The sequence below is a fragment of the Myotis nattereri genome, assembly GCF_964212035.1.
Source record: "Myotis nattereri genome assembly, chromosome: 7".
In the NCBI taxonomy this organism is placed as follows: Eukaryota; Metazoa; Chordata; class Mammalia; order Chiroptera; family Vespertilionidae; genus Myotis; species Myotis nattereri.
In genome coordinates, this window is record NC_138082.1 from 41,681,884 (window position 1) to 41,702,777 (window position 20,894).

Genomic DNA, 20,894 nt, shown 5'->3' on the forward strand with positions numbered 1-20,894 from the left:
TGGTTCGATTCCCAGTCAAGGCCTGGTTATATAAATCAAAATAACCATCCCCTCATTGCAGGATTCTCCCATTATCTTAAACTTGATGCCATCTATTCTTCCCTGGAGCCATGTTTTGTGGTAGTTTTTTTTTTAAAGAGGGTTATTTACGACTTCTTAGGAATAAACCTAGTGGGCAGTATCCCTTTCCCAACTTTTTTGGTAGTCAACAGGCAACCCCTTGTTTCACCCATGTCACAGGATTGCCTTTAGCTAAGACTTTACCAATTTGTTCATGTCTCAGGAGGTAAAACTGAAGTCAAGGTGGAATTGTTTTAATAAGTGAGCCACAGCAGCAGAGTAGCAAAAAATGATGGGGGCAAAGATAAACCAATGTAGGAAAAATAAGAATAGTAATACTAGTATTTCAAAAATGCTAGACTGACAACTTGTTTGGACTTTTTTCCTCCTCTTAACTGGACATCTGCTAAGCAAGTTTAGAAAAAAATTCTGTGTATTCAATCCATATAAGCACTCTAATGGCCTGGCGTGCTTGATCTAATTTCTGCATTCTACATTCTGGGATTTCTTTTAATTTGGAACTTTAACTTGCAACATTTGTTAACTTTGCTCTTTCATGATCTCATCATCACCCAGTCATTAATAATCCAAGTAAGAAATGATTAGAATGGATGGCTGTGTTTGTAGATTATTTATTGTTCTTTAAGTATGGAATTAACTGTGCCCTTCCAAAACATTGGATCTATGTTCCCATTCAGATTTTGTTTGTAATTGCCCCACTACCCATCATCAACAATGGTATAAGGTGAATTTTGTGGTATCTGCTATTTTAAAACCATCTTAACCATGGTCTCTGTCCTTCATTTTTTGTCTTGAACATAGGACATGGATTTGATTGACATACTTTGGAGGCAAGATATAGATCTTGGGGTGAGTCGAGAAGTATTTGACTTCAGTCAACGACGGAAGGAGCATGAGCTGGAAAAACAGAAAAAACTTGAAAAGGAAAGACAAGAACAACTTGAAAAGGAGCAAGAGAAAGCCTTTTTCGCTCAGTTACAACTAGATGAAGAGACAGGTGAATTCCTCCCAATTCAGCCAGCTCAACATATCCCATCAGAAACCAGTGGATCTGCCAACTACTCCCAGGTACCGAGTACTCAGTTCTTGGAAAGATAGCAGGGTTAAGGGAAAACATTGACTCAGGAGTTAACACATCTGTATTTGAATTCCAGCTTTGCCTTTCACTATGTCTTCATGACTTTGTCAAGTCATTCCCAACCTTGGCCTTCTGATGAGTTCAATACTTGATTTACCTCACAGAATTTTAAGGATTAGGAGGACATAAATCACATGAAAGAGCTGTGTAAGCTATAGCAGCATCATGGAGGATCAGGCTGCAGCGGGGGTGGTGGCAGCAGTGGAACCAGTAGTAGGGATTACTTTGGCACCAACTGTGACAGGCACTGACTGTCCTAAAGCACCTGACATACTGATTGATTTAATCAATACAACGATTATCTGAATTAGGTACCATTATCCCCATTTTCTCTAAAGATGAGCAATTAAAGCTCAAAGAGGTTAAAAACCTTCCCGGGCATTAAAGAAATTGGGGGAGCCCATTTGAACCCAGTCAGTCTGGTTCAATTCTCTGCTCTTCATTATGACACTAAACTGATTTCTGAACTAAGAAATCTGATTTGAACAGATGTAAACATTTTCAGAACATCAATCATGAACCTTTAACCCAGGAATGGAACATTAAACAAGTTGTTTTCCCTTTTTGTCTTTCCCTTTTATCCAGGTTGCCCACATTCCCAAACCAGATGCTTTGTACTTCGATAACTGCATGCAGCTTTTGGCAGAGACATTCCCGTTTGTAGAGGACAATGAGGTATGTAATATTTGATTCACAGCAAAATTCACAGCTATATCTGATATATCCTATATGGGTCCCTTTAATGTCTCCCTATTTTTTAAAAAATGAAAAACTTCTTAGGATGAAATTTGTCAATGAAACCTTAGTCTATATGTAACTTTACAGATCCCCACACAATACAAAACCCAAAACGTTTACTGTTGCACAGCCAGAAGCATGGATTAGCATAACCATGGAACTAAGTAACACATTTGTTATAAGTACTAAAAAATAAATTTTGGTGAGTAGGCAAGCAGAGTAATACACTAAAACTTGTTTAACAATTCTTATAAACCTATTATGTTTGAAGCACAAAGATACAGCTTCATCTTCCCAAAAGCAGCCAGAGGTAACCTCTGAAAATGGTCCACTATTCACTTGACCTAAAAAACCCCACAAAATCATGCATATCAAAAGGTTCGAATCTGTGTGTTCACTTTAAGAACACTCGGGAAAACTGCCCAGGCCATCAAGGATATGCATATGTGAAAAGCCACCAAGTATCTGAAGGATGTCACTTTATAGAAGCAGTGTGTGCCATTCTGTCGTTACAATAATGGAGTTGGTAGGTGTGCCCAGACCCAATAGTGGGGCTGGACACAGGGTTAGTGGCCCAGAAGGAGTGCTGAATTGTTGCTGCCCATGCTTAAAAATGCAGAGCCCTGGCCAGAGTGGTTCAGTTAGTTGGCATTGTCCAGTGCACCAAAAGGGTTGCTGGCTCAATTCCTGGACAGGGTACATTCCCTGACTGTGGATTCTATCTCCATTGGTGGTCATGCAGGGGCAGCCAATTGATGTTCTGCTCTCACATTAATGTTTCTTTTTCTCTCCTTCTCCCTTCCTCTCTAAAAATCAATAAAAAAAATATTTTTAAATGCAGAGAATAATGCTGAATTTAAGGGTATAGATGTAGATTTTCTGGTCATTGAGCAAAACCAAGTGAATAAAGCTCCCTAGTTATGTCATAGAATTTACAGAGCTCATGGGCGGATTTACCCATATATGAGCTCTCCCTGCCACACTGAGATAACTCTACTGAAAAAAAAGCAGATTGTTACTAAACCAGCGAGGAGGTTGTACAGAAGAAAAAGATATCCCAGAAGAAACTGAAGAAACAAAAACTTATAGCCTGGGAGTAAATTCAACATAAAATAAATACTAATCTCTATAATAAAAGCCTAATATGCAAATCAACTGAATGGTGGAACAACTGGTCGCTATGATGAGCACTGACCACCAGGGGGCAGATGCTCAACGCAGGAGCTGCCCGCAGGCCCAGGCCAGCCAAGGCGGGTGCCAGCGGGCACCCCCCTCCCCCCGGTCACCCTGTTAGTCACCCCACAGATCAGCCCTGATCGCCAGCCACTCCTAGGGACCCTACCTGTGCACGAATTTAGTGCACTGGGTCTCTAGTAAAAAATAAAAGCAGGGGGAAAAAAGATACAAATTAAATCCTAAAGAATACCCATTTTCAAGTTTGCCTTCAGATGCATAGGATAACACAAACCAGTAAATAAGTACATTTGGACTCAGGTGGGTAAGAAAAAAAGATGTTTCCTTGTATGGAAAATAGGGGTCATAAGTAGTTCTAAGTAGAATACAGAACTGCAGCCAGTTCCAGCTTGAGGTGTTGTGATAGTGTCTTGGAGGACACTCACCCACTGCTGACAGCAGATTCATGAGGATAAATGCCTTGTTGATTTTAGGTTTCTTCGCCTACGTTTCAATCACTTGTTCCTGATGTTCCCAGCCACATCGAGAGCCCAGTCTTTACTGCGCCTAGTCAGACTCAGTCATCTGAACCTGTTGTCCTTCAGCTAATCAGTGATTTAGGTAATATGCAGCAGGACATTGAGCAAGTTTGGGAGGAACTACTATCCATTCCAGAATTACAGGTAACTAAGATCTAAAACAATAAATACCAAAGATGCTATTTTATATTCAGTCCCTTTAAATTAGTCATTCTGGTTATTTATTATTTATATGCCACCTATTTATAGGGGATGAATAGAGAGTGCTTTTAAATTAGTCATGAGAGCTGCCCATGCCCACTCAAATGCAGTTTTGTTAGTTAAAGGGGCTGGATGTCCTGAAGTCTGACCTAGAAACTCTGAAAATAATACAGATGCTGAGGCATAAATATCTGTTGGAAATGGGTATTTATCTCTGAATTATAGAAAAAAACAGCTTGGAGAGAATGGGGTGGGGAAGTTTTAACTCAGATATAGATTATCAAGTATTGAAAATATTTAACCTTGATTTACAGAATGTAAACTTATTTTCCATGCAGTGTCTTAATATTCAAAATGACAAGCTGGTTGAGACTAACACGGTTCCAAGTCCAGAAACCAAACAGGCAGACATTGACAACAGTTATCATTTCTACTCATCGATCCCTACACTGGAAAAAGAAGTAGGTAACTGCAGTCCACCTTTTCTCAATGCTTTTGAGGATTCCTTCAGCAGCATCCTCACCACAGAAGACCCCAGCCAACTGACAGTGAACTCATTAAATTCAAACGCCACCATAAACACAGATTTTGGTGATGAATTTTATTCTGCTTTCGTAGAGGAGCCCAGTATCAACAACAGCATGTCTTCCTCAGCTACTTTCAGCCAGTCACTCTCTGAACTTCTCTATGGGCCCATTGATGTTTCTGATCTATCACTTTGTAAAGCCTTCAATCCTGAAAGCACAGCAGAATTCAATGATTCTGACTCTGGCATTTCACCGAACACAAGCCCCAGCATGGCATCACCAGAACACTCAGTGGAATCTTCTGGCTATGGAGACACACCACTTGGCTTCAGTGATTCTGAAATGGAAGAGACAGATAGTGCCCCTGGCAGTGTCAAACACAGTGGTCCTAAAACACAGCCAGTTCAGACTTCTGGGGAGACAGTTCACCCCCCGTCACCATCTCGGGGGCACAGTGCCCCAGTAAGTGATGCCCAGTGTGAAAACACACAAAAGAAAGAATTGCCTGTAAGTCCTGGTCATCGCAAAACCCCATTCACAAAAGATAAACATTCAAGCCGCTTGGAGGCTCATCTCACAAGAGATGAGCTAAGGGCGAAAGCTCTCCATATCCCATTCCCTGTAGAAAAAATAATTAACCTCCCTGTTGATGACTTCAATGAAATGATGTCGAAGGAACAATTCAATGAGGCTCAACTTGCATTAATTCGAGATATACGTAGGAGGGGTAAGAATAAAGTGGCTGCTCAGAATTGCAGAAAAAGAAAACTGGAAAATATAGTGGAACTGGAACAAGATTTGGATCATTTAAAAGATGAAAAAGAAAAATTGCTCAAAGAAAAAGGAGAAAATGACAGAAACCTCCATCTACTAAAAAAACAACTCAGCACCTTATATCTAGAAGTCTTCAGCATGCTCCGAGATGAAGACGGAAAACCTTACTCTCCTAGTGAATACTCCCTGCAGCAGACGAGAGATGGCAATGTATTCCTTGTTCCCAAGAGTAAGAGGCCAGATGTTAAGAAAACCTAGATATGGAAAGATCTGACCTTTTCTGAGCTAGTGGGGTTTTTTTTGTTTTGTTTTGTTTTGTACTATTATATATACTAAAAGCTCCTACTGTGATGTGAAATGCGGAAATATACTTTATAATTCTATGCAAAATTATAGTCAAAACTAGTATAGAAAATAATAAACTTTAAAAGCATTAAACTGTTCTCAGTCTGCAGAAATCAGTTTCACTTTAACTGCAAACTTAATTTCTTAGAACACCATTTGGGCTAGTTTCTGTATACCTGTAAATACTACAAAAACTTATTTATACTGTTCTTATCTCATTTGTTACATTCATAGATTTATATGTTTTGACATCTGGCTAAAAGCAAATTGTTGTAAAACTAACCACTATGTACTTTTTTAATAAATATCATATGAACAAAAAAATGGCATTTTTTATTGTTTAGCTCTGGCAAAAATAAAACTGTTTAGTTGAAAAGCTGGTACTAATAAAGGAATACGGTTGTTAAATTATTTGTAATTCATTTGCATTTATTCACAGTATTTTCAATGACACGTGGTCACATTTAGGTGTTTTTCTTTTTCAGAATGCTTTCATTGAAAATATGCTTTTTAAAAAAATCCTTATCTGAGGGTATTTTTCCATTAAATATATTTTTTTGGTTTGTTTTATTTATATTGGTTTTGGGTTGGTTTGTTTTTTGTTTTTTGGGGGGTTTTTTGGAGAAAGGGAAAGACAGAAACAAATCATTTTTCTGTATTTCTAGAACCAGAAGGAGCCTGCAATGGAGGTACATGCCCTTGACCAGAATCAAACCTGGGACCCTACAGTCCACAGGCCCAAGCTCTATCCACTTAGCCAAACGGCGAAAATATGCATTTTATACTAAACTTCTGGTGCTAGAAATATAGAAAAATAAAGTATCAAGAAGCTCTTTTATCATTTCAACATCAGGTATCTCAACCCAGTAAAGTGTTCTACCTTGACATGAAAACTGTTCAGAAACCCAACTTCCTAGAACTACTGGGGAAAGACAGCAAATGTACTACGCTGTGCAAGAGGACTGGGAAGACCAGTAAAAAAGCATTGCAATTTGAAATAGGGTAAAACCTCATTGAGATTGCATAGGAACCCCATTCTGTTGAGTAAAAATACTTCAGACAGGACACAAAGTCCAAAGGCTCTGAACCCTGTTTAAAAAACACCCACAAGGACCATATGGCTGAAAATGGGGGTTGTGGGGAGAGAAAGAGGTGAGTGGGTAGAGGAGTGAACGTGGCAGAGCTCTCTTAAGCCTTCATAAGGACTTTGGCTTTTACCCAGCAAAGTGGGGAGGTGTCAAGTAAGGTAACATCAGATTTTTAAGTCTCCCTGCCTGTTATTGAGAATATTTTAGAGCAGCGGTTGCCAACCTTTTGGACCTCACAGCCAACTGGCTGGCGACCGCTGCTCCAAAGGTTTCCTTAAGCCAGCAGTTGCCAACTTTTCGGACCTCACGGACCACCAGTGATCCGCAGACCACTGGTTGATGACCGCTAGATGGTCTACAGGGTAAAGGTGGGGAGCAAGGCGGCCAATGGGGAGGCTTTGCAGTAATCACATGGAATATGGCTTCTTGGGGTGACAGGGCACTGGATTTTGTTTCAAAGGTGAAACTAAATGGGTTTTGACAGAATGGATATGGGATGAAGGTGCAGTCAAGGACTTGAACACCTGTAAGAACTGAGATCCCCAGAGATAGCAAAGACTAGTTATAGAAAGATCTGGGTAAGAAAAAATTTCACTTAAAATCAGTTTCATCTCACATATTGAGATTAAACGTAAAAAATCAAGGCCCCTCAAAATCTGCTGAATAAACCACTCACAGCATTGATCCACTATTTCCTCGCCTAATCAAATGTCTGTCTTGTTTGGTTTTGTTTTAAAGTAGGGAAATGTAGATTCACTTGAGGATTAGGCATGTTTAGAATAAACACTACGTGCAAATTATTCAGAACCCTAATCATTGGAGGCAATACAGTGCAGAGGTCCATAGGCTCAAGCCAGATAGCCTGGGCTTGCTACCACCATTCTAGAATGACCTCCAGTAACTCAAAGCAATCGGGCTCGTTTCCTTATCTGTAAAGTGAGCATAACACTGAGTTACTACACAAAAAGCACTATCTACACACTATAAATGGGCATTTTCTCATTTTCTTTAGCCTTACATTAGGATGCCTTTTGGTTGCAAGTGAAAGAAACTCAAGTCAAATTAACTTGAGAAGTTGACTGATGACTGGTAAGCTGATTGAAAACAACTTAATGTGAAGATTCTGTTGAGCTTCCTTGTGTGGTCAAGAATTTCTTCCTGGCCATAGCCGGTTTGGCTCAGGGGACAGAGCATTGACCTGTGTGGACTGAAGGGTCCCAGGTTCCCTTCTGGTCAAGGGCACATGCTCAGGTTGCAGGCCTGATCCCCAGTAGGGGGTGTGCAGGAGGCAGCCAATCAATGATACTCTCATTGATGTTTCTCTACCTCTGAAATCAGTAAAAATTAAAAATAAACTTCCTCTTATAATGGTGGTGATAACTTTACCAACCTTGGGGAAAAAAGTTTACTTTGAACTACTAAAGATACTGTGTATTTGAAATGAAACCTTTAAAATCCTGGCACACCTGTTTGTGCTTCACTTTATTGCACTTCAGATATTTTACAAATTGAAGGCAAGTCTCCCCCCCCCCCCCCCCAAAGATTACAGCTCACTTTATTGCATGGTGTGGAACAAATGCACAATCTGAGGTCTGTGTAAAACAAATCCTAACTTACTGACAAAAAACAAAAAAAGCCAAGTTTTCATCTCTTGATCTGTATTTGAAATATGAGAGCTTTGTATGCTGATTGTTTGGCTAATCATTGTTTTGTTTTTTTTTAGCTGATCTTAGAGGTTTGTTGTTCCCTTCATCCATGTATTCACTGGTTTATTCTCGTACAAGGCAGAGATTGAACCTGAAGCCTTAGCATATTGGGACAATGCTCTAACCAACTAAGCGACCTGGCCAGGGCTGAACATTTTATTAGAAACTTTAATTGCTTGAAGCTGCATTTGGTATATTAAAAAAAAAAATTGCTTTCTCAAGCCCATGCTTTTAAGGGAGAGGTTGGCTGCTCAAATGTGTTTTATAGTATTTCCCATACCCGTACTTTCGCTTTTAAGCCTCCAACATATATAATTCTCATCCCTATTGGCCTACTTAGGCCAATTTCACTTGCTTTTTATTTTTTAATGTTTTCAGAACTGGAAATATTTTAATGCCATAAAAACTTTAATCACTGTGGAGACACACTGGCATAATTACCCATTAAAACTTTAGATTTGCTTCAGGATATTCTTAAGGCAGTAACACTAATTACCAAAAATACTATTTTCAGAGATCATGGACCAGGCACTAGGTTTAGCTCTTTTAAGTTCATTTTTTACATTTAACCATACACTCAATGAAGGTGGGTATTATCTCCATTTTACTTTCCTAGTGCCCACCCCCACCAAGGAGTTAGGTAAAAACAAGTCTTTAATTGGACAGAATTTAGGGCAGAGAATTTTGATTGGAAGAAGTTACTTTATTTTCAGTAACACTAGTAAAATTCAACAATCCTTCATTATAGACAGCAAACCACAAATGGTATACACAGTACTTCTATCATCCAAAAAAAAAAAAAAATCACAATTTTAACATCAGATTACTGTTGCCAAGTATTTTAAAATACCATCTATGTATCACTTCAAAGTTAGACATCAGACCCACCACCAGCCTCCTCTGTTTAAGGCACATTTACTAAATCAAATGTAATATTTTGCTATTTCCAATGTAATGTTTATTTCTACATGTTTAATGCATATGAAATTAACATTCTAAGGGGGTTAGTTGGCATCACCAAACTACTGACAGATAGCATTGACATAAGAGTAAAAGTCCCAAATAACTTGCCCAAGCTCACAAAATTCAAGTTTCTAATTTCTTTACTGATTTAAAAATTTAAAGGTGTAATAGAAGATTGAATCAAAATAGAAAATTTATCAGCGCTCCTTCTATGTTAAGTATGTATCTTAAAGAATGTTAACTCGTTTGATAGAATGCATGGACCAACACAACGTATTTTAAAAAATTACCTTGCAACCTTCAGATACAATTAGAATTCTTTCCCGATTATAAACCCTTTAACCGCAATGGCATAGTGAAATTTAACCATTTTGACTCCTTTGAAGTATTTTTAAAGCTGTCAACACCCTTGTATGTTACTTATCCATTACTTATCAATAAAGTTTATTAGTTGGATATGATGAATTCCTATTTCCTAGCTGATTTTCAGTACTGTGCCCATTTAACTTCTACCACATACATGAAGGCAATTCTCAATGCACCTTTGCCATTACCAGTCTGAAAACGTGATGGGCAAGCTACCTACTACCTTACTCTCTTAATCCTTGTTACTTTTTAATTCTAAGTCAACCTAATATTAATAGGATCCCATTTTTTGCAAAAATAACATTGATCATCAAAAATTTGTCTGTGATGAGTACATGTAGGATTCTAATTTTTCTTCTTTGCCTAGTTTCAATTAATATTTTCATTTGGAGAAAACATACTTACTTTGGTGGAAATGAAAGAGTTTTGGATTCAAGTATTAACTGGAATTATAAAGTACTTACAGCTACAGAATATAAAACCACTGCATGTAATATAACCAGTGTTGAGTACAAACAAAATGTGTTGCAATCCTATTGACAGCTAAAAGTCCCATATGGACTCAATTCAAACTATTTCACTTACCATGTTAACAGCTGTTAATACTAAGAATCCACATAACTTGTGTTATATTTTTATGTCACATTTATCAAAATCCTAACTCAAAAACTGTTCAAACTTTTTAACAGATGACTATTTGGTTTAAGTTGCAACACTGTAGTTTAAAACTTGATCTCATGAAAGCTTCTGCCCAACCCACCATCATAGCATGAAATTTCAACCAATCCAATGCCTTTAGGAAACCTAGTATTTCCAAGGTATGGAAGGAGTCCCCTTTTCATCCTCCCAAACTGTTTTTCACTTGCTCAAGTATCCTTAACTACATGCGTGCCCCCACCCCCCACCCCCAATAAATCACTGATGCCTCACCTATCACCCAAGTATGTACACACTGTTTTCCAGACGTCAATCCTTAAAGGGCGGTAAGCTTTGTTTAAGGTATTTTCCATGCCCGTTTCCCAGTCAGTGTTTTCCAGTGAACAGAACCCACTTTCCCAAGTTTCCTGCTGTTAGGAAAGTGTGTCATATTCACCTACAGCATTTGAGTTACACGGACATTGTGAAGTGACAAAACCACACACACATTTCTAAAAATATTTTAATGAAAAAGTTAGCTTTCTGTAAACATTTCAATATCCTACAAATGAAACATTTGAATCCATTGCAGACCACCTCTTAAGTCTTAAAAATCAAAACATTGAAATAGAAAATTTTGAATACTCATAGGCTAATATATTACCTCTGCACATTAGCATGCTTTCCCCCTATACTTTGTGACATAATTACTGGAAATCTAAGATACTGTTATTAACTAGAAATGTTTCAAATTGTGACTTCTATATTGGAACTCCTCAAACCAAGTGTATCCCAATTGTTCAGTTCCTTAACAAATGGTCTTTATTACCAAATTTTATTCATTAGGACATGGGTGTAAAGGTAGGATTTTTTTTTTTGCTTGTTTTTAAAACATGTGAAAAGCAGTAACCCCTTGAGTTGCTTTGACAATGTAAATAAGTTTGCCTTGACCATTTCCCTTATGAACTTTGTTTATTGGTGCTATGACTTAAGGGCATCACATTTTTCAGTAATGAGTGTTAACTCCATTTAAATTAAATCACTTTATTTCATAAAAAAATTAGACTGAAAAGAACGCCTTTAAAAAAAAGAAAATGTTTATCTTAGGAAATTTGCTTCACTAAAACTATGCTAGAAATAAAACTCATCAAAATAATTGCCTTGCTTTTAATACTTCATTCTAAAGTGGTGTAGAAATTTAGTTCTGGTTTAGATAGCCAGCCAGTCATTTTGTGAGAATAAACTGTGGCAAACTTACTCCTATTTATGTAAGAATTTCATTTGTTTATAATTTAGAAACTAGTTTCATTTTCAGCATCTATCCCCAAGTGTTGTTCTTAAAGTAAATTGTCAAATTTCAATTTTTAACAAGCCCTTATGAAATCAGCAACTGATTTGCACAGAAATTAAGAGTTTATTCTTTGGGAAGTTGTCTTTTAAAAGGGAACATTAGAATAACTAGATCCCCACTGCTTCTGGTTAACAGGTTAAATCACACACACACACACACACACACACACACACACACACAAAACAACCCTAAAAAGAACCAAATATTTATGCCATTAATCTAAATAACTCCCTGATTTTATATGCAAGAGAATTTATATATGAGGCCACTTGAATGAAGACCATTTTTATATTTGTATCAATCTGGCAATTTAAAAATTCATCCCAAGGTTTTCCCTAGAACGAGGACTGGCAGGCTTAATGTTTCTGTTAAACTAAATCATGCTTATTACAAAACTGCCAAATTTGAGGTCACTCCCTTTCTCATCAAAAACTGACTCTACCCTAAAGACACCAACAATGAATTATGTACATGAGGCCACACGTCACTCAACATGAACACTCATGATTATTTGCAGGAAAGTTTTAAAAACTGTTTAAAACGTTTTGGATGTGGTTCCAAAATCAAGTTTCAGCTGAACAATTTTACTAATGTACCTAGTAGTTTTAAATGTGTAATATAAATTTGTAGGGAAACAAATGGTGTCATCAGGTTTTACTGTGAGCTACAAACCTTACCCAGCCAGAAACCTTCGTATTTAAGATGGTAGGAAAGACATTCCTCATTTAGGCAAGAAGGGTTCTCATTCAACCTGCAAATCAAAAAGATTACTCTTACCTTGCTTTACAAAAAAGTACTCTTTTAATAAGTGAAAAATTTCAAATTCAAGCCTTACCTAATGCTTATTGCCCTTCCTTGCAGGTCTAAATGCTAGACCTAGTGACTGTGGCAACTATCTCTCATTGATGTTCCAAAAGGCGAAGATCTCCTTCCTGCTAGACTTTCTTCGATATTTCAGTTGTAATAAGCAGATTTAACTAGCTTTTGAAAAGTTGCTCACTATCACCATAGTATCTTATGCCTTCACTTCTCAGTTGAAGCTCTTGCTGCTGCCTTGTCATTCTTTATTTATGCTGACTTGTCCATACTCAAAAGGCTGCTGAAGTCCTGTCTTAGTGAGTCTCCTTTGATCCACACTGTGCTCAAACAGCACATCTTAGGTCCTTTAAAGCTGGTTAAATCGCTCTCCTCATGGCTTACTTTTCCACTGTTCACAAGAACTAAGCTAAATACAACTTATAAACAGGTCACATACACAGATTTCACCTGCTTATAGGTTGCAAACATCAACTTACTGAAAATATATTTCACTATTAAACTAGTTCCAGAACATAAGAAAGTTTGTTAACAGTACAATTAACTTCATATGCCATTAAAGGATACTGTCAAGGTTGTGTCAAACAATTTCACAAAATAGAAACAGGAAATGTTAACCACCCCCATTCCTTCAACCTTTATTATATGAATAAAAGAACTTTAGACAATTTAGCTCAATTTTAATAAAATGTTTCCCAAGCATTATTTTGACCAGGTACCCAGGTTTAAGTTATAAACATTGACAGTGTCCATTTATATAACCACACTTGAAGTTGTAAAGACTTAACCATTTTCTAATATTTGCCTATTTTCTACACTGCTTTATTCACATATGTCCATTAACAAATGGCATGTTGTCTGTTACATTTATTGGTTTGTGAGTGTTTTCTGGAAAACTGCAGTATCTGTGAAGACCGATTTCCATGCTGGCATTGCATGCATCCAAATATTAATGCACAGAGGCACAGAATTAGAGCAACAAGAGAGCATATGCAAACACTAGCACGCCCAATTCCCCTTTTTATTGCTTGTTTTTGCTTAGTACTTCTTAAAACAAAAATAAGAACCTTGAATTCAATGTTCAACTGCCAAAGAAATAACAACAGCAGGGCACATACTTAGGGCTTGAATTAAATTGTGAGCACTAGGCTGGCGCAAAACAGTAGACATTGGTTTATATATATAATTATATATATGTATGACCTTATCATCTAAAAATCTTCTCATCCCGGGTCTTCCAAACAAATTAGCTCATACCAACATGATTTAGGTTCAAGCATACACAGAGAAATGACAGTGTGTTCTTTGGGATTTTGATTAAGAACTCAGACAATCCAAATTTGAATTCAGATCTTTGGGAAATGGGAAGCTTGTACTAAGCAACTGTGGTACACTTCTGCATTATGTCATTTGGGCCAATTATATCTAGACTGTCCTTGGTTTCATCCAGTAAAATGTAGAGGGTACAAACAGGAAAGCATGCCAGCCAGTTAAGGGTTCAACAATGCATGATTTTTATTCTCTTGCTTTGAGAGCTTGTATCAAAAAAAAGTTAAACCAAGGAAAATAACGAGAGATTTATGGGCCTCTTGTGCTTTAAAAAGGAAAAAAAGGTAGCCACCAATTTGCTCAGATACAGCAGGCTTAGTGGTCCTATATTTTGAAAAGTTTTAAAAAATGGTTTTTAATGGAAAAGGAAAGGAAAAACATTCCACTACCCCTTTCCAGAATTTAAACAGAGGGCAGCAGACATTCTTTACACCCAAATAAATCTATGGTAGCAGTTCACATGTGACCAAGGTGAATGTAGAATGGAGATGTTCTAAACACAGCTCAGACTCTCAGCAAAGCCAACACACTAAAACCATGATTACATTTGGAAAGAAAATGCACAAAAACCAAGTAGGAATTTTGAGTTTTCATTTGAAGGTAAATCTTAATGTCATCAAAGTCACAAATATGCTAATTTAAATACCCAATTCTATTTATCTAAAACACACATTGCAAACATACAAATATCTATTCTCTCCACATGTCAGAGCCCATTCATTTCATGGTTTGGAAATGGGGAGAATAGATTCCCCTTAAATTGCAAGTCAGTAGGTGTTTCTTTACAGTTAACTTTAGCAAAATTCATACAAAATAGTGATTAACAATGATCTTCTTTACTTGTTAACTCACAAGGAAACACCTTCAAAACTGCATTTTGTTAAAGTTTCTGTACTAAAATGTAGAAAAACTGAACTACACAAATATTGAAAAGTTAAAAATTCCTTAATTTTTTATTCCTGGTACCACTACCACAATTTACAGGGCAATATACCTGATGTAATGAAAAGAGAAAGAAAAAGACAAAGCTACAACAGATAAAAGACCTCAGGAATGTACATCTAATTGACACTACATTGCATTAATCAATAGCTGCACTTTTTGCAAACTGTGGCTATGACAGTCCTGAACAAGAAGGGTTTCCTGTTTAAGCTGCAGTAACTTTTCTGACTATGGATCATCGTTCCTCCTGTGGCAGATTTTTACAGTTCCTCTAATGCATTTGGGACGACTGTCTCAAAGTAACCTGCAGCTTTCCTGACAACTCCTCGCTCTCTCTCCTGCTAAGAACTGTAGCCTGTTGAATAATACAGGATAAAAAAATTATTACACTCAGTGAACAGTTCCACATATGCTTTATCATCATGTTAAAAATTTAAATTATACCTACCCTTTTCTGCTGAGTTTTAGAACCTTCTGCTACCATATCCACCACTTCCACCACCAGATCCATAACCACCTGGAAATATGCAGGTAGAGAGTTTTAAAAGAAATATGATACACAAGTTTGTAAATTAAAAAGTTCTAAAAAGTTTTAATGAAAATTATTTACCACCATAGGGGCTGCCCGAGCTTCTTCCACCAAAACTGCCCCCCTTCATGGGTCCATAATTTGATTGCTGTTGTCCACTGTAATTTCCAAAATCATTATAGTTTCCACCTCCACCATAGTTACCTGAAATTACAAAGGTTTTTACTTGTGGCTGATTTACACAATTACTTCCTCTTCTAATATACGTATATCATCTTAACAATCATGACAGCATACTCTACAACACTAACTTGCAACTCCTTGAAAAATGATTTGACAACTATCAAATTCTCTCCACCACATACTGAGGCCCACTAGCAACCTCAGACATGGGTAAGGAATGAAAAAGAGTAAAAAATGGTCCCAAGAGCATGTATCTAGACTAGACAGCGCATATTTTGTTTATATTTGATGCTAAACTCCAGCACATTCTCTCCTTCATACTACTGACACCATCAAAATTGTCAGTTTGATTCACTCTAATTCTGATGTAGTACAATTTTTTAAAAAAATATATTTTATTGATTTTTTACAGAGAGGAAGGGAGAGGGATAGAGAGTTAGAAACATTGATGAGAGAGAAACATCCATCAGCTGCCTCCTGCACACCTCCTACTGGAGATGTGCCCGCAACCAAGGTACATGCCCCTGACCGGAATCGAGCCTGGGACCTTTCAGTCCGCAGGCCGACGCTCTATCCACTGAGCCAAACTGACTAGGGCTGACGTAGTACAACTTTTAAGTCAATGATAGAAGTACTCTAAATTAATTTAATAAAAATCTTCTATTGTTTACATTAATAGTCCAAAATGCAGTACATTTGTAACAAAGCTCTTTAGTGTCATGCAGTAATATAATGCAGTCTTGCTTATAGTCTGCAATGTATCTTTGACACAGTGAGATTTAAAGTGCTTTCCTCATTTAAAGCCCAGTTGACACCCTCTTCATTTCAACAATTTACAATTCCCATTTGTCCAGTTTAAAATTGCTTAGTGTTAGTAAAACCCTAATTACTGATAAACACCCATTTCAAGTACAAAATAGAGTTGAATACATTTTACCAATTTACTAAATAAGCACAATAAAAAAATTCAGTTCAATTACCCATCAATTAAGTAATTTCTGATTTTACAAATCATGAAATTTGACCAAATGCTATGTTTTAACACTTTTAAACATCTATAATGGAACTATCAACAATGAACATTTAAAACAAATGAAAACTTACCGCCAAAATTTCCCCCTTCATTGTAACCATCGTATCCACCACCGCCACCATATCCACCACCTTGGTTTCCATATCCTGGTCCACCACCACCACCATAGCCTCCTCTACTACTATAACCAGGACCACCGCCATAGTTGCCACCTAAAAAAAAAAAAATTGGGTCACAAAAATAAATATATAACTGAACTCTAGTTTGTATTACATTTAGACCACTGGAAAGTAAGTCAATGAATTGACTTAGCACCAAAGCTTGGTTAACAGAACCAAGAAATCTGGGCTAGTAAGAATTTAACATAAATGCTTAAATATATTTTAGTATTAAATTTTTTTAATTCTTTAAATTTCACTAAGGAAAATAGTGAAGTCTCCTAAGATAGTACGCCAGCTCAACTAACTAGTACAATAAACATAACTGGCCAAAAATAATTAGCTACTGTTAAGTCCTTAGGGGGAAATAAGTTTAAGTCTTCTATATTAGTTTAGATGCATACTTTAGCCATCAAGCCATTCAATTTTGACTGAAATTAGAAAAATAAAAACACTTAATTGTCTATAAATCCAGGAAACAAAATATCATATTTTAAAAAAACTTACCATCACCTCCAAATCCATTATATCCACCATCACCTCCTCCATAACTACCTCTGCTGCCACCTCCACCACCGTAGCCTCCTGAGGAAAAGCAAGGTATGAATTTAAAAAGTGTAACATTCAGCTAACCAATAAATTTTAGGAAGACACATACTTTGAAATAAGATAATCATCCTACCTCTTCCACCAAAGTTTCCACCACGGCCAAAGTTACCTCCACCACCTCCAAAGTTTCCTCCCCGACCCATGAAATTGCCAGATCCACCTCCACGGCCTTGAACACAGGCAAGGAAGATCTTAAGAATCTTACAGACACCACTCACGTTTATTGTTTAAGTATGTACGGTATTACTCACCTCTTTGTGATCCAGCAGACTGCATTTCTTGTTTGGAAAGGGCCTTTTTCACTTCACAATTATGCCCATTAATAGTGTGGTATTTCTGAACTAAATTTTTTTTTAAATCAAACAAACAAAAGTTACTTGGGGTTTGAAAAAGCACATATAAATGGTATCTTGTAGCACTACACATAACATTAAATATCTAGGATGTTACCGTTTATTTCTTGATTCAGATGCTGGTTACATAAGTGTAGTCACTTTATGAAAACTGAACCATACACTTTATGCACAATACAGTTTAAGTAGTTCAGCAAATTTAGTGTAGAACAAAAAAGCCATTTCTGCTTTCTTATTCAACTTGCTACTTACCAACAATTTTATCAACTGTATCATGATCATCAAAAGTTACAAAAGCAAATCCTCTTTTTTTCCCACTCTGCCTGTCCTCCATAACTTCTATGGTTTCAATTTTGCCATACTTTTCAAAGTAGTCTCTCAAATTATATTCTTCTGTATCTTCTTTAATACCACCAACAAAAATTTTCTTCACTGTTAGATGGGCACCAGGCTTTACAGAATCCTACAAGAAATATGCAAGTTAAAAAAAGACACAAATCTTTACAACAATTTCACGTTCTACAACATGGTATTAAAATACCTCTCTAGAAACAGCTCTCTTTGGTTCTACTACACGCCCATCAACCTTGTGTGGTCGAGCACACATTGCTGCATCCACCTCTTCAACACAAGAGTAAGTCACAAAACCAAAGCCCCGGGAACGTTTTGTTTGGGGGTCTCTCATCACCTACAAAATAAAGTTTTAAACCATTGAAACACTCCTCCACAAGTCTTCCACCTCTTTCTAAAAACCCCTTTTTTGTCCTTTAGTAACTTACCACACAATCTGTGAGTGTGCCCCATTTCTCAAAATGTTCTCTTAAACTGTCATCTGTAGTTTCAAAGCTCAGACCACCAATGAACAGTTTTCTCAACTGCTCTGGTTCCTTAGGATCATGGCCCTGAGAAAATAAACCGTATCTTTTAGTGAATTGCTAAGATGCACAAGCCTTTTACTTTGCTACAAATAAACTCAGTATCAAATTCTGTACCATTATCACTTTGTCCAGTTAAAATTTGGAGTAGGATCATACAAATCACATCAACTTAATAAAGGAACTAAAATACCAAGAAAACCTATAAACAGCCTCTTAAATGCCAACATCACTCCAACTACATTTTAGTCCAAGGGAATCCCAAAATCAAAAGTCCTGTAACTTTTAAGCTACAAAAGGGCCTGGGAATAGATTATTTCAGATGCTGCTGCTAAGAACCCTAAGTATTGTAGAAGCACTTTGCCATCCATGCCGTTTCTTCTCATGCCAAGAATTTCATTTTAAACCAAAGCTGTGAGGTACAACGTAAAAGTCTTGAGTGGTATTTCTGAGAAATGGAAAAATCTTCCTTATATTCCCTCTTTAATTCCAACGGTATAAAATAGAAAACTACCATTATCCAGAACATTTAAGATCTTACTTCCTGACATCGTTGTCAGTGTGGCTCAAATTATTTTTTAAAAGGGGAATTCACGCCACTGTTCCCACCCCACCTGAAGAAACTCTTAAAAAAATCCACCATGTATCTTGACAGTTTTTGATAACCAGGTTATGTGCTGCAAAAATTACCTATGTGCACTTGTATGTATCACATAGCAAAATTTTCAAATACATCTTGTAAGGTCACAAAAAGGGCAAGCTGGATTTAAGTATAAAGCTTATTGCTTGAAAAGAATGAGATTCTCCTTAAAGATGTGGACTGAGCTATTTTACAATTTAACCAGCTCTTTAATAAATTACATGAATTGCCATTTAGTCCATGCATTAAGATATCGTTCATCCCAAGGCCTTACATACAGGGGCTCACATTTACATTCTAATGTCTTCATGTGTCTTCTAAAGGTACAGTTGTTAAGGCAAATAATACGGAGACTGTCACAGGCTAGAAAAAAATGTTAAATGATTAATAGCCTACAGCATTAATTCTCTTATCTTTTCGAGTCCTGGTTAAGTGCATTTAATTAGCAACACCAAAATGACTAAAAAAAAAAACCAAAAAACAAAACAAAAAAAAAAAAACACACAAACTATGCCTCACATAAAATTATCTCAAGCACATGAAAAATGCAACTGTGGTTGCAGTCGTCTAAAATAAAAATCCCAAAACTATAACCAGAGCCATGGGAAAAAAAGATTAAAAAATGTTTTAAGTTCCTATTGTACAATGGCGCGAAGATATGTATAGTTTTAAGTACTTTAGCAAGAACACATCAGTAAGTATTACATAGCAGCAAACTTTTTAAAAATTTATCTTCAACTGGATGCTGCGAAAAAAAAAATAGATTTTATTTTCTTTCGTCTGTCAGGCCTAGAAATGTGCCAGCCTAAGTTCAGAAAAGGCTCTGCGCCCAAGCTTCGGGGCCATTTGCGGCATTTTCTGCCCGGCCGCCTCCTCTCTCTCCCTTCCAATCTCGCGCTCTTTTCCGGCGGCAGAATCAGGCGGCGGCCATTGCGGGCCAATGCGCCATTTCGTAACGCGGCGGCGGATCAATGTCAATGTGGCCGCCGCCCGCCTGCTCGCTCTCCCGGATGTGCCTGGTCGTCCCCTCCCCTCCCCCACCGCCTCCTCCCAACCGCTCCCGCCCAGGCCCGCCATGCCTCCCTCGGCCTTAAATCCGAGGCCGCGCGCCCGGCGGGCCGGCTCCCCTCCGGAGGGCTCCCCAGCCACGCCGCGCCTCCGAAAGGCCACCTGTGCAGCCGAAGAAGAAAGCGAGGCGGGCGGGAGGCCCCGAGGAGGTCTCCGAGGCCCGCTCCCTTCCCCCTCCCACCGCCCGTCTCAACGCAGAGCGCGGGACCGCCGACCCGGCCACCCGGCCTCCCCGCTCCCATCGAGCCAGGCCTCCCACGCCGGCCACTACCCATCAACCCCCCGCTCTCCCCCTAATACCTCCTCCCCCCGGCGGCGGCGGCGACGGCCGGAGTCGGGCTGGGGGCGACCGGGCGGCGGTTTTACCTCCATTTTGAGACCGGACTCGCCTCTTCCAACTCGAGTTCAATATGGGACCGAGAGGAAGAGGCGGGGCCAGCCGTCACGTGACGCGCTTTCCGCGCGCCGCCGACCTGGTGGAGGAGGGGCGAGTTACGCGAGGGGCGTGGCTAACTGGGCGCAAAGAGGGACTGGACGAGCGGATTGGCGGGCAGAGAGCGGAGGCGTGGCAGGTCGCGGGAGCGCGCGCGCCTCTTCAACTTCCAGTGCGGCGCCGCCCTTGCCGCTGTTCGCGCCCGGGCGGCCGCGGGGACGTCTGCTCGGGCTCGGCCAATGGCGTGCGCACACGTCGGGAGAACGCCGCGTGACCGCGCGTCACCGGAGAAAGAGGCCT

At 38.4% G+C, this 20,894-nt stretch overlaps 2 protein-coding genes across 18 annotated transcripts in view; one reads left to right on the forward strand and one right to left on the reverse strand.

Moving 5' to 3' along the window:
* NFE2L2 (NFE2 like bZIP transcription factor 2) overlaps nucleotides 1-6,083 on the forward strand; it is a 157,572-nt gene extending 151,489 nt beyond the window's left edge. For all 8 annotated transcript variants that reach the window (XM_081095865.1, XM_081095866.1, XM_081095870.1 and 5 more), the window contains 4 exons: nucleotides 883-1,149; nucleotides 1,805-1,894; nucleotides 3,625-3,813; nucleotides 4,209-6,083. In XM_081095865.1, the coding sequence (XP_080951991.1) occupies nucleotides 886-1,149; nucleotides 1,805-1,894; nucleotides 3,625-3,813; nucleotides 4,209-5,429 (1,764 nt within the window). In that variant the 5' untranslated portion in view covers nucleotides 883-885 and the 3' untranslated portion in view covers nucleotides 5,430-6,083. The remainder of the gene's footprint in view (nucleotides 1-882; nucleotides 1,150-1,804; nucleotides 1,895-3,624; nucleotides 3,814-4,208) is intronic.
* The window catches only part of HNRNPA3 (heterogeneous nuclear ribonucleoprotein A3), a 40,288-nt gene extending 19,660 nt beyond the window's left edge, over nucleotides 1-20,628 (reverse strand). For 2 of the 10 annotated variants that reach the window (XR_013996239.1, XM_081095878.1), the window contains exons 1-10: nucleotides 20,528-20,609; nucleotides 18,358-18,480; nucleotides 18,120-18,266; nucleotides 17,831-18,041; nucleotides 17,477-17,566; nucleotides 17,299-17,394; nucleotides 17,124-17,201; nucleotides 16,530-16,670; nucleotides 15,324-15,446; nucleotides 15,162-15,230 (exon numbers count right to left, since the gene is read on the reverse strand). Coding sequence is in view for 8 of the 10 variants with exons in the window: in XM_081095878.1 (XP_080952004.1) it covers nucleotides 15,178-15,230; nucleotides 15,324-15,446; nucleotides 16,530-16,670; nucleotides 17,124-17,201; nucleotides 17,299-17,394; nucleotides 17,477-17,566; nucleotides 17,831-18,041; nucleotides 18,120-18,266; nucleotides 18,358-18,480; nucleotides 20,528-20,533 (1,068 nt within the window). In the remaining 2 variants the exon portion in view is untranslated. Of the gene's footprint in view, nucleotides 1-577; nucleotides 979-10,780; nucleotides 12,378-13,449; nucleotides 15,069-15,161; nucleotides 15,231-15,323; nucleotides 15,447-16,529; nucleotides 16,671-17,123; nucleotides 17,202-17,298; nucleotides 17,395-17,476; nucleotides 17,567-17,830; nucleotides 18,042-18,119; nucleotides 18,267-18,357; nucleotides 18,481-20,461 lie in introns of those variants that run through there. The other 8 variants (XR_013996240.1, XM_081095874.1, XM_081095873.1 and 5 more) reach the window with 7 other exon arrangements.
* Between the last annotated feature and the right edge of the window lie 266 nt (nucleotides 20,629-20,894).